At 29.4% G+C, this 13,591-nt stretch overlaps 1 protein-coding gene and 1 long non-coding RNA gene across 2 annotated transcripts; one reads left to right on the top strand and one right to left on the bottom strand.

Annotated features, from left to right (window-relative positions):
* Window positions 1-1,041: 1,041 nt before the first annotated feature.
* On the top strand, window positions 1,042-7,765 carry LOC106458657. The gene is made up of 4 exons (XM_013918187.2): window positions 1,042-1,414; window positions 1,887-2,072; window positions 5,046-5,208; window positions 7,381-7,765. The coding sequence occupies exons 1-4, from the start codon at window positions 1,177-1,179 to the stop codon at window positions 7,448-7,450; spliced, it is 657 nt and encodes a 218-aa protein (XP_013773641.1). The 5' UTR covers window positions 1,042-1,176; the 3' UTR covers window positions 7,451-7,765.
* An 807-nt stretch (window positions 7,766-8,572) lies between these two features.
* On the bottom strand, window positions 8,573-13,585 carry LOC111085597. The gene is made up of 2 exons (XR_002610403.1): window positions 12,691-13,585; window positions 8,573-11,072 (listed from the first exon to the last, which is right to left on the bottom strand). It is a non-coding gene; the product is annotated as an uncharacterized LOC111085597 (long non-coding RNA).
* Window positions 13,586-13,591: the final 6 nt, after the last annotated feature.

The raw sequence follows: 13,591 nt of genomic DNA, 5'->3' as shown, positions 1-13,591 counted from the left end.
TACCCAACTGCACCACCCGATCTCCTCAAGTTGTTGCTGAGGGATCAGTTTGTAGTTGCCTTGGACTGTCCTCAACTGAAAATACAAGTGAAGCAAGCACCCCCCTCTACTATGCAGGATGCAATGGCCAGGGCTCTTGAATTCGAATCCTACATTAAGTCCAGCACAGAGGTACCAAGGTTGGTACAGTCATCAGGATTCAAGGCCAGAAAAGGTCAGCTTTCAGAGAGGTTTGAGGGACTTTGCTGGCACTGTAATAAACCTGGGCACAAGAGAAGCTCAGTGCTGGAAACTTCGACACAGGGAAGATGCCATGACAGGAAAGGCTGCTACCCAGAAAGGTTGTTGGAACTGTGGAGAGCAAGGACATATGAGGAGCCAGTGTAAGAAGAATACCACCAATAAGTCAGCTTCGGGAAACAAACTAACGACCAGAGACGTAACAAATTGGTAGTTAACTACAGTTGTTTTATCTCTGTTCTCTACAGTAGGATATTGCAGTAATATATAGCATCGGAGTTTAAAGGATTTATACTTTATTATCCTTTGCTAGCCGATTATAAAGTTGACAACATGTCATAGTCGAACAATTTTGTGAAAGAACAAAGGTCATGAGGTGACGCTGCCTACTGGACAGAGAAAACGATTTCCTCTGTTGAATTCAGCAACGTTTTTTTTAGCCAATTTTACTAGAAAGATATAAAGACTTATTTTTGAGATCATCATATTTAATTCGACGAAAGAATATCCAGAGAGAGAGAAAAAAAAGAAAATTGTGGGACTAAGTGATTGTCTTTTCGTGTAAAGAAGAACTTACTTGCGTTTTTTGTAAATAATAAATGTTATCTTTTAAGATCATCCAATCTCTATAATTAAACACAACAGGAATCCTCAGGTTATCTTATCAATATCACTCTTCTTATTTCCTGAACAAAACTCTAATTATTTGGGATCTGTTTATCTGATAAGTGTCAGGAAATAAGCAGTTTGACCTGAAAATACCACAATATTACTCAGAAAAACAACAGAAAACAAATTACTTTCCACTGTGTAAAACGCTACTGTAATGAGAAATTCTCGAACAAGGAAGCGGGCGGCACTACGGCACTATTTTCAGCCTACATTGTTAAGAGTGTTACTCAGTGCTCACTCGGAGTGGAGCTCACATTCTTCTTGATGATGGCGGCTACACATGTTGCAAAACTGTTCCTAAGACGATGTAAGTTAGCAAAGAAACACGCATTGTTTTCATACATTTCTTGTCAGAAAAATTACCAAAATTGTTACAGCATATCAAGTTTATCAACTTCTTCGTATTACTTTGACTCATGGAAAAGAACTGAGTGTGCATTCCCGTTGGTTCGTTTGCTGAAAAGCAAAAGCTGTTGCAACAACGTCAAAAGTCATGTGCACTGTAAGTGATTCATTCATTCATTCACATATACTACTTAAAAGTTTGAAATATGTTGACGTTTATCTATGTCTTGCATTTAATGTTTATTCATATTAACAATAGTGTTAAGGTAATATTAATTTTCTCTTTCTACTTAATTCTGTCAATAGGCATTGTAACTTTTTTTCTTTTTAACTTCGAAGTAAACGTTACTTTAGAAATTGGAGGAGTAAAGATTGATGGTCAGATAGTAAATTTAAATTATCATTAAATCAGTTAGACCCACAGACTATAGTCCAATCTCATTTAGTCTGCTAAGCGTATATGATTTGTTAAGTAGTTTACCATTCATAATTTCATATACCGTTTAAGAATTATATTTTTGAAATAACTGAGGCATAAATTATTATAATGATATATAACAGTTGTTGTAAAAGAGCAAAGCAATGAAGTTTTATATTAACATAATGATTAAGTAGCCGTGCTTTTTTAGCTTTATATGGAAACTGGACTAGTCAAATCTCCCAGAGAAGCTACAGTGTAGAGGTAGCAGATTGTGACATTTCATTTGAAGACTTAGAAGCTTTGATCCAAGGTGGAGATATTCAGCTCATTGATGTTAGAGAGCCACAGGAAATTAATGAATATGGAACCATTCCTGGCTCTGTTAACATTCCTTGTAAGTCATAAAGTATTATATTTTAATTAAAAATAAAATATAAATTCAAGGTTATAAAGAACTATCAATGTTATATTTTGGGAATTTATATGTGTGTCTTCATGCATATTCATATACACAGTGAATCACAATAGTCTGTATTTATTTTTTTACTCATTTAACTTGAAAAATTGAAAATTATTAAAAATATTCAGACCTTTCAGAGTATAATCAACAAACATGGGATATGAATTGACTCAGATAGTGTAAGTATGCTCAGTGATTTGGTAAGGAAAATTACCTTTTGTAAATATGAGTTGAAGACTTTACTGTTAAAATGATTGCCAAAACAAATCCGTATACTTGAAATAGAAGATATTTCAGTTAACTTTTAATGATTGCATATTTACATATTTTCTGTTACATTTTTCCATATAGTGTCTAAAAATAAAAAACATGGTTATTCTATTATTTTTTATTCTTAAAACTTATTGCGTTTACCTACAAGGAAACATAAGAAAAAGAAAAATGGGAAAAAAATACCGATTTTTAAAGTATTGGTGATTTACTTACAATTTATGGAAGATGGTACAAAAGCTATAAGGCTCAAAAAGCCATTTAATTCAACAAAGTAATAAGTATAATAAAATTATGTGGAACAGATATGCAAAACCCTTCTTTTCTTTAAGGATGATTATCAAAATGTGTGAAAGATTTTAAGGGACCGGTATACACCTTTTTGTGGATTTTCCAAAATATCATTATGCTCTAAATACTTATGATATTCAAGTTATTTTAAACCTAACAGCCTAGAGACTTCTTACTGTTTTCTTGCCCAAACTCCTTTCCCCTAAAACCATATTGATAGTTTGAATCACCTACATTTATTTATATGTAATTCTTTCCAGTGATAGGAATACATTTATAGATCATATACCTTTTTTAACATGTGCATGTCTTGCCTTTGTACATACAAATTGATCATGATATGACCTCTTTGCACAGTGTATACTTATAGACATACATGCTCTATATGAATTTAGTGCAGATTTATATATGTCATGACATACAGTTATTTGGTGCAAGTCCACAGAGAAAAGTGAGGAAAAAAATTTTTTTGTATATACACATACAAGCAATACATATACTTGTATATACAACCTGTGAATAGGAGACACAATCTGTTTCTAGTGATGCACTGTCATAATATTTTATATGTTTGGCAAAATTTTATGTATAATATCTTCAAATTTTATGTTTAAATTTTGAAAACACAGAGTGGGATAGCATGTGAGTTTTTGACTTGATTGCTGTTTATGCTGATAACTTTATATGAATTTCAAGTATAATTATGTACTTGTATTGGTTACACAGAGTAGAACCAGTTTGTTATTCAAAAATTAAGTAATAAGTAGAAAGATTTTTTAATTACATTAAACTGAACTGATTGAGTTGCATTAACATTGATTTATACAGTACCTTCATCATTAAAAAATGACGTAGGAAGATATGTGATGTATGATTAATTATGATTGAACCATCTTTTTTCAAATTTGATCAAAACTTTTTGTAAAATGTAATTTATTATTATTCAGAAGTTTGCTTAGATTTGATTTATGCCATTTGTTGTATGACAAATAAAATAGTAAATTTATTTTATTTGCTATTTTTTGTAAGGAAAGTTTTAATTTTGATGTATAATGTTTTTCTCTAGTAGTGAAAAGAAAAAAAAATATATATATACTTTTCTTTATTTTCCTTGTCACATTTTTTAAATTTTGTCAGACCTCAAGAATTTTCTTAGGTTCTGTAACGTACGTTAAATTTGTATACAAAAGGTTTTAAATAACAGGTCCATTATATGTATATTTTGTGGAAATTAACACTGCTCATTTATCAAGACAGGTTTTAACATTTTGTCTCTTTAACACACAGTCTTAAATACAAGCTGATGAACACACTATGAGCAGTGGCAGTGTTTGTTCCTCTGTGGCCCATGTAAAGCTTGGCAGTGGTGCCCCAATCCTCTATTCTTATCAGTAATACTCCACTATGAGTAACAATAATATGACTTTCAAACAGGGCAACAACTACTCTGTTCATTGATAATTGAATGTACAGCATTTAACTAAAAACAGTAATTGCAAAAACAGACTAACAGGGACAATTAGAAAGTTATAACTGACAATTAATTGTAGTAATGAAAATTGGTGAAAGAAAAGGAAAATCATGTGAGAAACAACATTTGGACAGTTATAATATCAAGGGATGATATTATTTAAAAAAATATAAATCTATGATTTCAGATGGGCAAGAAAATTCTAAAACAATCTTTAAGTGTTTTGTTTACACATGAGACTGACTCCTTGGATAATTGGACACTTAGTATGTTCTGAGGGGTAATTTGAACTTGTTGACAGGATAATTAAAACATATAACAGCAAGGGTCCTCTCAATGGCTCAGGGCCCCATGCAATTGCATGGATTGCTTAAGCATAAAACTGCTAGTAATTATGAACAAGTGTTTATAGTAAATAAAGAGGCACAACATGCATGTATGAGTAAAGCCATCGAATATGTACTTTAATAATAAGCAAAACTTCAACTCAAATTAAAGAAATGTGAATAAGTGCTATTAAGTAGGCAGGGCAAAATTTCATATCATAACAATATTACTAAAAACTGAATAATTTTTTTTTAAATTTTAAATCAATTTAAAAAATCAAAATTCTTTTTATTACAAATGTTTTACCTAATCAAGCTTTAAAATCAGTGAAAAGTTTTAGGTTTTAGTAAATCATTTTTTTTACATGGATACTTGTGATAGTCTTTACTATATGATTATTAAAATATGTTTGAGGAGACTTCAGACCATTAATCTGGTAAGTTTTTTTCATGTCTGAATATACTTTCAACTAAAAATAATCAATATCAGTTGAAAAAGAAAAAAAGTGGAAGTTAAAAAGACCTGACATAATATTTTATTTTATTTAGTGGGTCAGGTAAAAGATGCTTTGTTATTGACAGAAGATGCTTTTCAAAACAAGTACAAAGTTTCTAAGCCTCAACAGTTTGATGCAAATATTGTCTTTTTTGGTCTTGGACCTATCAAAGCAAGGGCTGCTGTTGAACTTGCTCACAAATTTGGCTACACTAGGTAAGTGTTAAATAAAAGTGGGTACATTTTTACTACTCATAGAAGTAGGTGCACAAACATGGTTACGGTCTTCAGTACATTGTGTATACTTGTCATTCACAATAAATGATTTCTTAAAAATAATGAAATATGTTATTAAGAAGTTTCATCTGAATCTTTTTTTTAATATCTGGTATTTACATCTGTATTAGCTTTGAGATAAAGAAAAAACAAAAAATAGATATCAAAGATTTATTACTAAACATACAAAAGCATAGATTTACTTATTACACTGGATATAAGCTTTACCTTTATATGAGCACAAAATATGCTTTTGAAGTTAAAAGATATAAATAATTATAATTAGTCATCTTCATATACTAATGACTTTGATTTCAATCTTGTTAAGGTGTTTAATATTTAAAGCAACACAGACTGATCAAAACTAGGAACTGAAATAATTATCATAATTGAACAGTATATAAAATCTACTTATATCTATAGAAACATACAGTATAATTATCACAGTTTATCTTCCCAAGTAAGGAAGAATATTAACACAAGTTTCTACTCATTTTGATATGTTTTACTACATATTTGTAGCCTGTTCATATTTCTTTAGCTTATTTAAGTTTTGGTTTAAAATGTTCCAGCAATTTACGAAGTTTTAATTTCAAATATTTTAGCTATTTAGTGAGTTTTTATTTCAAACGTTTTCATAGTTTACTGAGTATTTATTTCTAATGAACTGAATTAAGTCTCAGTACTTCAGGTAGTTATTTAAATGAATGTTAACAGGGTTTAGTAAGTAAAAACTAAATAATGTTTCATAGTTTATGTTTTGGATAAATAATTTCATGAAAAAGTAAACAGAAAAGCTGCACACTTAAATTTGAGCATACGTTTTGGATAAATAATATATCAAACAAAGCAAAGTATACATGCACATATATGAAAATGTGACCAAAAAAAATTTCTATACTATTATCTTCTGTCTTTTTAATAATATGAAGGCTAGAATCACTAGACAGCATTATTAAAAATTTATAATTGATCATATGTTACTGAAGGAAGTATATATATTTTTTATACTAGGTGTCATCTTTGATGAACATGTGACTGCTCATAACTTTGAAGTTTTAGAAGTATTAGAAAATAAACAATTTTCTAGAAATTATATGATGTTTTACTAAAACATTACCATGTTAAGTTTTTGATGGTATTTTTATTACAATTTGGTCATCTAGTTTTTCTGTAGTCCTTCGTGCAATTAATTTTTAGTGTGGAATTGAAAACTAGCAATTTTTTGTATAAAAGTCCATATATCATTAATTTATGTCCATAAGCTTAAGCCAGAGTTGTTAAGCTTCAGTTGTTTCAGCTTTTTCTTAATGGTCAAACATTACCTATTAGCAGCTAGAAATTACAATTTTCAATGTGTTAAAATATATTAATAAATTTTAAAAAAATGCTAATGTTCTTTCTATTAAACAAATTATCACTGACAAAGGTTTCAGGCTTCAAATACTGTATATTACAGAAATTCATATATCACTTTCAGATTTTTTTAAAGCAATTTGGTATCAAAGCCTTAAGTAATTCTTAAAGATTTGATATTAATGACAAATATCTTGTTAATTGTTTTCCTAAATGCTATTCAGTAGTGTTCATGAAGAACACCAGAGTAACTTGGTTTAAGAGAGCTTTGTAATTAATCAGAAAGAGTATCACCATTTTATGTTTTTTTTACACTTATTGTTCTCTTACTAATTATTTTATTTGACACTGCCTTTCCTTAGGTTTCACTTGTGTATATGCTTTGACCTTGTGGCAGGCTTTATCCACAGATTTGAACTTATTAATTTTTTACCTGATTCACTCTCTCACCTGTTTTTATGGATGCATAAAAAATGTTTAAAGTTAATTTTTTAACTCGGAGAAAAACATTTATAAATGCATCTCAGAAGCACTATCCCAAAACCAGAAATGATTATTCAAAACAACTATATGTAAACATTCTATATAACAATCTAAAAGTTGTCTTGTGTACTGTAAGTGGCACAAACTAATTAGTTGTAATATAGGTTACCTTTCAGTTTTAAGTGATTTGTAGAAAAATCAGAAAAAACAAGAAAATGTTTTTCACTATCAGGACAAAATTTTCAAGATTCATTGTGAGTATACATATTTCAGATCCCGCATGTATAGGGGAGGATGGGAAGACTACACCCAAAAAACTGGGCAGTCATTAAAACGAATGTGAAAAACTTGAATCTTGGAAGAGATGAGTTTGGCTCATGGCATCTGATGAGAAGAAACAGAATATATTTGCTTCAATATTTTTTATTCTTTTTGGGGTTGGTAAATAAGCTTGAGTTTGGGGGCTTTTTACCATGTTCTGATAAAAACTAAAATTATTTGACTAAGTAAAAAAAAATCATAAGTGTCAACAGATGAACATTATTGTTCTTAAATTTGTTTAAAGCAGATACTATTTTTTTTAAAATATGAACACATTACTGAAAAATTCCATGTGTAAATTTGTTGTTAAGCGGTAATAAAATTCTTTCCAAAATAATCTCAGTATAGTTTTTTATTGATTTGTTCTGTTAGTGAAAATTTGTTTTTTGTTTATGGTGAAACTACTAAAGCTATCTGCCACCATCCCTAATTATGAACTGCTGACCACAGGGAAGGCAATTGGTCTGCAGCATCCACACCCAACCTTTTGGCATCTCGTTCACCAACAACTAGTGGGATTGACTGTTACATTATAATACACCAATTGCTGAAGTGAAAAGCCTGATCTGCAGATTGTGAGTTGAGCACCTTAATCACCAGGCATGTAATTGAAGGAATTATAAACGTGACATTTTAGGTATGATTTTATATAATACAAATTAATTGGAATTTTCAATTATTAACCCACTAAAAGAAATTATTTTTTTTCCATTCCAATAAAAAAAAGTTTCTAACTACAGGAAGAGAGTTTATTTTGGTTTTTAATGTTACTTTAGTGAAATAAAGTATTAAAATGCTTTTGAACAACAGTATTTAAAATAAATAGTAAACAATAAACAGAGATTGCCTGGAAGTTCTGTAAATATTTACATTTTTCTTTATTGAATTAGTTTACAGAAGATAAAATCTTTGGTGAGTAAAGACAAAATTAGAACATATATTAACTATTACTTTTTGGTGTGTAATCATAAACACATTTCCAAACTTGAAAGTAGAAAAAAAAATCATAGTTGTGAACTATTTCAAAATATTCATAATTTAGTTTTTGAACTAGTTGAATGTTAACATAATTATTTTCTGATCAAATTTTATGAGACTATGAATAATTTAAACTAAGAATACATTAAAAAACATGACAGATATCTGGTAATGACAACACTGGTTTATTGAGTTTTACATGAAGGTTACAGAACATGCTCATTTCCACTGTCATAGTGAAATGGAAGCTTAAAATAACACACACACACAAAACTGTAATATAGTTTGTAAATAGAAACAAAAACAAGGGAATCATCTTAAAAATTCACTTAAAAGGGAGCAACCTTATAGTTCAGTGGCATATTTTACCTGTACATGAAGTTAATGCACAAAATAGAATTGGAATCTTGACAAGAAGTGTCAGTGTGTTTAGGAAAAGACTTCTTATTCTATAATTTGACAGCAACCATGGGGTTACACTTAATAAAGTAACTGGAAGTACATATGTATAACTGTAACTTTGTTACGACACGATACGAGGCTAGTTAATATTGTTATACCATACACATTTGAACACAAGCACACACACATGAATTTTTACACCATCATCCCTAATACAAATAAACCAAAATGCAACTGTTCTTTTTTCATGGAGAATGGCTACTTATATAACCATGTGTATATTTGGCTTCAAGTGTGTAAATGTCGAGTTTGAGGTGTTAGAAAATTATGCAAATATTTGTATTTATCACAACATATTAATAAAAATGATAAAAAATCTTTTATTACAGCTATACCCATTTGAAAGAACATAAAAAAATCTTAAAGAAGAGCTCAAATTGACTTTGAACCTTATTTAATATTTTCAAATGCTCTTGATTACAGATATAAGACTAGTGTTATGGATTAAAAAGGAAGCTACTGAATTGTAAGTTCTACGTACAGTATTTGCTGTAAGCCAGCTTGTTAATAAAACATTAACATACCAATAACACAAAAATATTTCACTTTATGAAATTCATATTTCAATATTCCGTGATGAAAATATTCCAAAATACTGCGTAACACCTTCAGCATAAAAAACACCAACAATATTTACAGATAAATTTTTGAAACTACTACTACTAAATAAAACTTTTTTTTTTGCATTAAAAACAAAAGTAAGATTGTGATTAAAAAGAGAATGTTCCAAGTGTTAAGAAATGCATCATACAAGTTTGGCATTTATCAGGCTACTGAAATTAAAATTATGGTACATTATTTGTGCAATAATAAGTGTCATCTTGGGAGTCAGTTGGTAAGCTTTCATTGCAATCAGTGATCTGTACATCACACTATTCTTAACTTTGATATAACTTTTGTTATTTTGAATATAGAGGTTGACAGTTGTGGTTCAAACATTTAATTCACTCAAAGATTTTTGAATAATATGTAAGTATCCTGAAACTACTAAATCAAAAGAACAAGTTAAAAATGGGATAACAGAAATATAAAAAGATCTGTATTTCACTGAAGTTAACCACACTCTACTGCTTATTTTCCTGTTAATCCACTTTTAGATATTTAATTTCTTTTTACATCTAGAATTTATGAGATAGTCCCAAATTTAAAATTTTTTAATGCTTGTTGTGTGAATGACAAAAAATCTTCTCAAAATCATTTTCATGAAATTTTCAATGAAATATTTCTTAGTGTTTTAAAAGTAATAACTTTTCTGGAACAATAAACTACATTTTTAAAAATTCACCTGAATTACACATTGTTGAACTACAATTATAATAAACTCACAATAATTTTATTTATTTTTAAAATCGAACATCAGACATAGGAATTTTCTGGATTGGTGCAAAAATCCAGATTTGAAGTCCCAAGGGCGATTTTTGAAAGTTGCATACATTTGAAGAGAAAGTGGTGGGGAAAGTATAGCCTACATATTGATGTAGAATTGTCTTGTAGAAAGTGTAGTTTATCAGAGCAGCCATTTTGGCAAGCACTTCTACTTTCAGAAGAATTAATGATTGGTTGTTTTATATTCATTATCCAATTGTATAAACTGTGACTAACTATTTCAATATAATCAGTATACTTGGAAATTTCCATATTATACTACCTGACGGCTGGCACGAATTTCAAAACATATCTGAAAGTTGGAGATATCATCTATATTTGAAACTACAATATTGTATGAATTTAAAGGTGAGTTGTTTTATAATTTATATATTTACATCTAATATCAAATTTTATTTTGTTAGGCCTTTTTAATTATACAAAATTGATAAAACGGCCTAGGCTAGGAGGAACCTTTGCCCAAGTTTGTACTGGGAGAACGGATATGAACATAGACAAATGAAATTCTAGAAGGATAATTACAGTAACATTTATGTTAATTACAGATGGAGTTTGTGATAAAAGAAGAAATACCTTTGGAAATTAAATGTAGCTGACCAGGCTTTTTGTATCCCATGCAACAAAACACTAGTGTACAAGTTGTCTGGAATAAAGGACCCAAAGAAACTGATAAGAAATTGAATGATCACTTCAGACAGAGTCATTTTAGTTTAAACAATGATGAGAGTGTGAGTAGCCTAGAAAACGTAGTTGTCATTCTTCATTTAAAAAGTAGAATATTATTGTTCAGCACCTGGAGTCTTTAAAGATCATTGAAGCTAATGTCAGTCTTACTCAATTCTTGTAATATCATGAAAGAAATCTGAACTAGAGACCAGACTGGATGAAAGGACAGTTCATCTGGTGGACATAAATGAAGACTTGGTGTACAATGCACATAATGCAAAAAAGGCTTTTACATTATTATTCAACCATTTCCTGGAAGGACTGTTTTTAATGATATGCACACTGATTTTAAGTGGTCACTGAATTTGAGGGAAACACTTGAACTAATCTGTGAAATACTAAATATAAAGTACACTATGCCTAAACAGTTCACCCCACATAGGTTCCTTTCAGTGTACAACCTGGCTGTTAACACCACTATGTTTATGGATGTTTTTTACATACATTGTACTACTTAGCCTGCACCATGGTAAAAAATGAAGCATATAGATATAGACACGTATACCTAGAAATCATAAATAGGTATCAATGAAAGGCCAGGAAAAGCTGTAAACCCTGAAACAGGAGCTTCCCAAAAAACAGCAAAGAATGAATTGTTCACAAGCTCTTTCTATGGATAACAAAAACAAAATTGTTGTTAAGTGTGTACAATGCATTGCTACAAAACCTTAAGGTATATGCTGTTCTGTTTCAGGTCAAGGAACCAGTGATCTATGTTCTGCATGATGAACACTTATGACTTCTCCCTCAGCTAATTTCAGGATTGAGAATTTTCTTCTGTTCCCATGCTTGCAAATACTGATTTGTATACACGCCTGTATTCACGGCAATGTTGTTATTAAGTAAATATATTAGGCATAACTAGAGAAATAAAAGAAAAATGTCTAAGAATGTCCAAATAATATAGATATAATTACCTATTATTATGAAAAAAGAAATTAATAATTTTGTTTATTATCAGTGAACCAATCACTTGAAACTAGTAGTATCAGATAAAGAAAAAGTACACCAGACTTTTGAACTTAATAATAAAAAAACTATTACTAAATGTTGTGTTGCAAATGATATTGAAAACTTCAATTCACTGGCTGAAGTTCAAAATGTGCCTGAGTGTGCATTTACTGAGGATTTGTCAGGGTAAAGGAAAAAATTAACAGTACAATTAACCCCTTAAATGTGATTGGACACTGCCAGCATCCAGCTGAAAATTCTGATTTACCAATTGGTTGGTGACAGCATCCAATAACATTTATGTTTCTTTGGCTTAAAACTAATCCAAACCTTTTATAAATTGACAGGAAATTCTGTGAAGCATTATCATTTGTTTTGAAACAAATTTCCAATCAACAGCAGAAGATTGAAAAAAGTACATGTTTAAAGAGTTAAGAATTTCAAAAAAAAAAATTTTTCATCTTCAATTTCAGTTAAAAAAAAAGGATAATTTTTTCATTTAAGAAGTTTGATGTTAGCATATAGAGGAATACTGAACAAGTTTTGATACTTCCATTCACAGATTGATATTCAAACAACAAAGGATGCATTATGACATGAATGGTAACTAAATAAAATCACTATATTTCAGAGAAATTGTATTATGGCTTAAGTTGTCATACCAATGATGGGAAGAAGTAATACATAATTAAAACTTCACATTAAACAATGAAGTGGATTTTCACAATGTTAACATGTTATTTTAGTCATGGGGTGAACAAAATCATACAAAGATATCCAATGTAACATTGGCTATTATGGTAAAGTAAAAAGTCATACAGTACAAGCTTCTTGACAAAAAAATCTCTTTTGAAACTCAATTATAAGAACATTACTAATTGTTATCAATACAGTGGATAAAGTCACATAAAGCAGTATTTTCACATCATTATCTTCTGAAAATAAAATCTAAGCAACAATGTTACTTGAAAATGGGCATAAAGATTATTATTATTATTAAGCATATATATATATATATATATATGAACTCAACACTTAGAAAAAAACATCTTGAAAACATTATTTTAGAGAAACATAAGATCACATGAACATTAATTTTAAACTGGATCTTAACCCAAATGTTTGACTATAATATCTGATGATCCAAATATTGTGAAAATGTTTAAAAAATTTTTGACATTTGTAATAAAAAAAAAGTTATAAGTATCTGTAAATTTAGAAATCCTTTACACATCCACTAATACCAGACACTTTCCTGTTTACAAAACTCACTGATAATTTCACAAGACATTTTATAATAACTCCAAATATGCATATGTTAACATGTATAAAAAGTTTTAATTTCCAAACTTGTAACTAAAAGCAATAAAATAAAAAATATAACACGAAAAAATAAATAATCTGGATCAAAATACACACAAAATGTTGAACAAAACTAATTATTTCCTACTTTCTAATTCTATATTTACGTAATGATAGTTAAGTTTAAATGTATAAGATCAGAGCTGAAATGTGACACACAAAAGAAGATTAAAAGTACAGAATATTTGAAAGTAAAGTTTGTTACCTTTAATCAAACAGTGTTAGTGTTCATTATTGCAATACAATATTTATTCAGGGTGGCTGACTCCATGTGATACAGGAACATTGACTTCAAAAT

The sequence above is a fragment of the Limulus polyphemus genome, unplaced genomic scaffold (genome assembly GCF_000517525.1).
Source record: "Limulus polyphemus unplaced genomic scaffold, Limulus_polyphemus-2.1.2 Scaffold497, whole genome shotgun sequence".
Lineage (NCBI taxonomy): Eukaryota > Metazoa > Arthropoda > Merostomata > Xiphosura > Limulidae > Limulus > Limulus polyphemus.
The sequence above is the reverse complement of the archived record's forward strand: the minus strand, read 5'-3'. Positions and strand labels throughout refer to the sequence as shown.

Bases quoted from the DNA above. Each gene is read 5' to 3' on its own strand.
- LOC106458657 (XM_013918187.2), top strand. From the start codon at position 1,177: ATGATGGCGGCTACACATGTTGCAAAACTGTTCCTAAGACGATGTAAG. The intron at 1,415-1,886 runs GTAAGTGATTCA...GTGCTTTTTTAG, and splicing joins CGTCAAAAGTCATGTGCACT to CTTTATATGGAAACTGGACT. The intron at 2,073-5,045 runs GTAAGTCATAAA...TATTTTATTTAG, and splicing joins TGGCTCTGTTAACATTCCTT to TGGGTCAGGTAAAAGATGCT.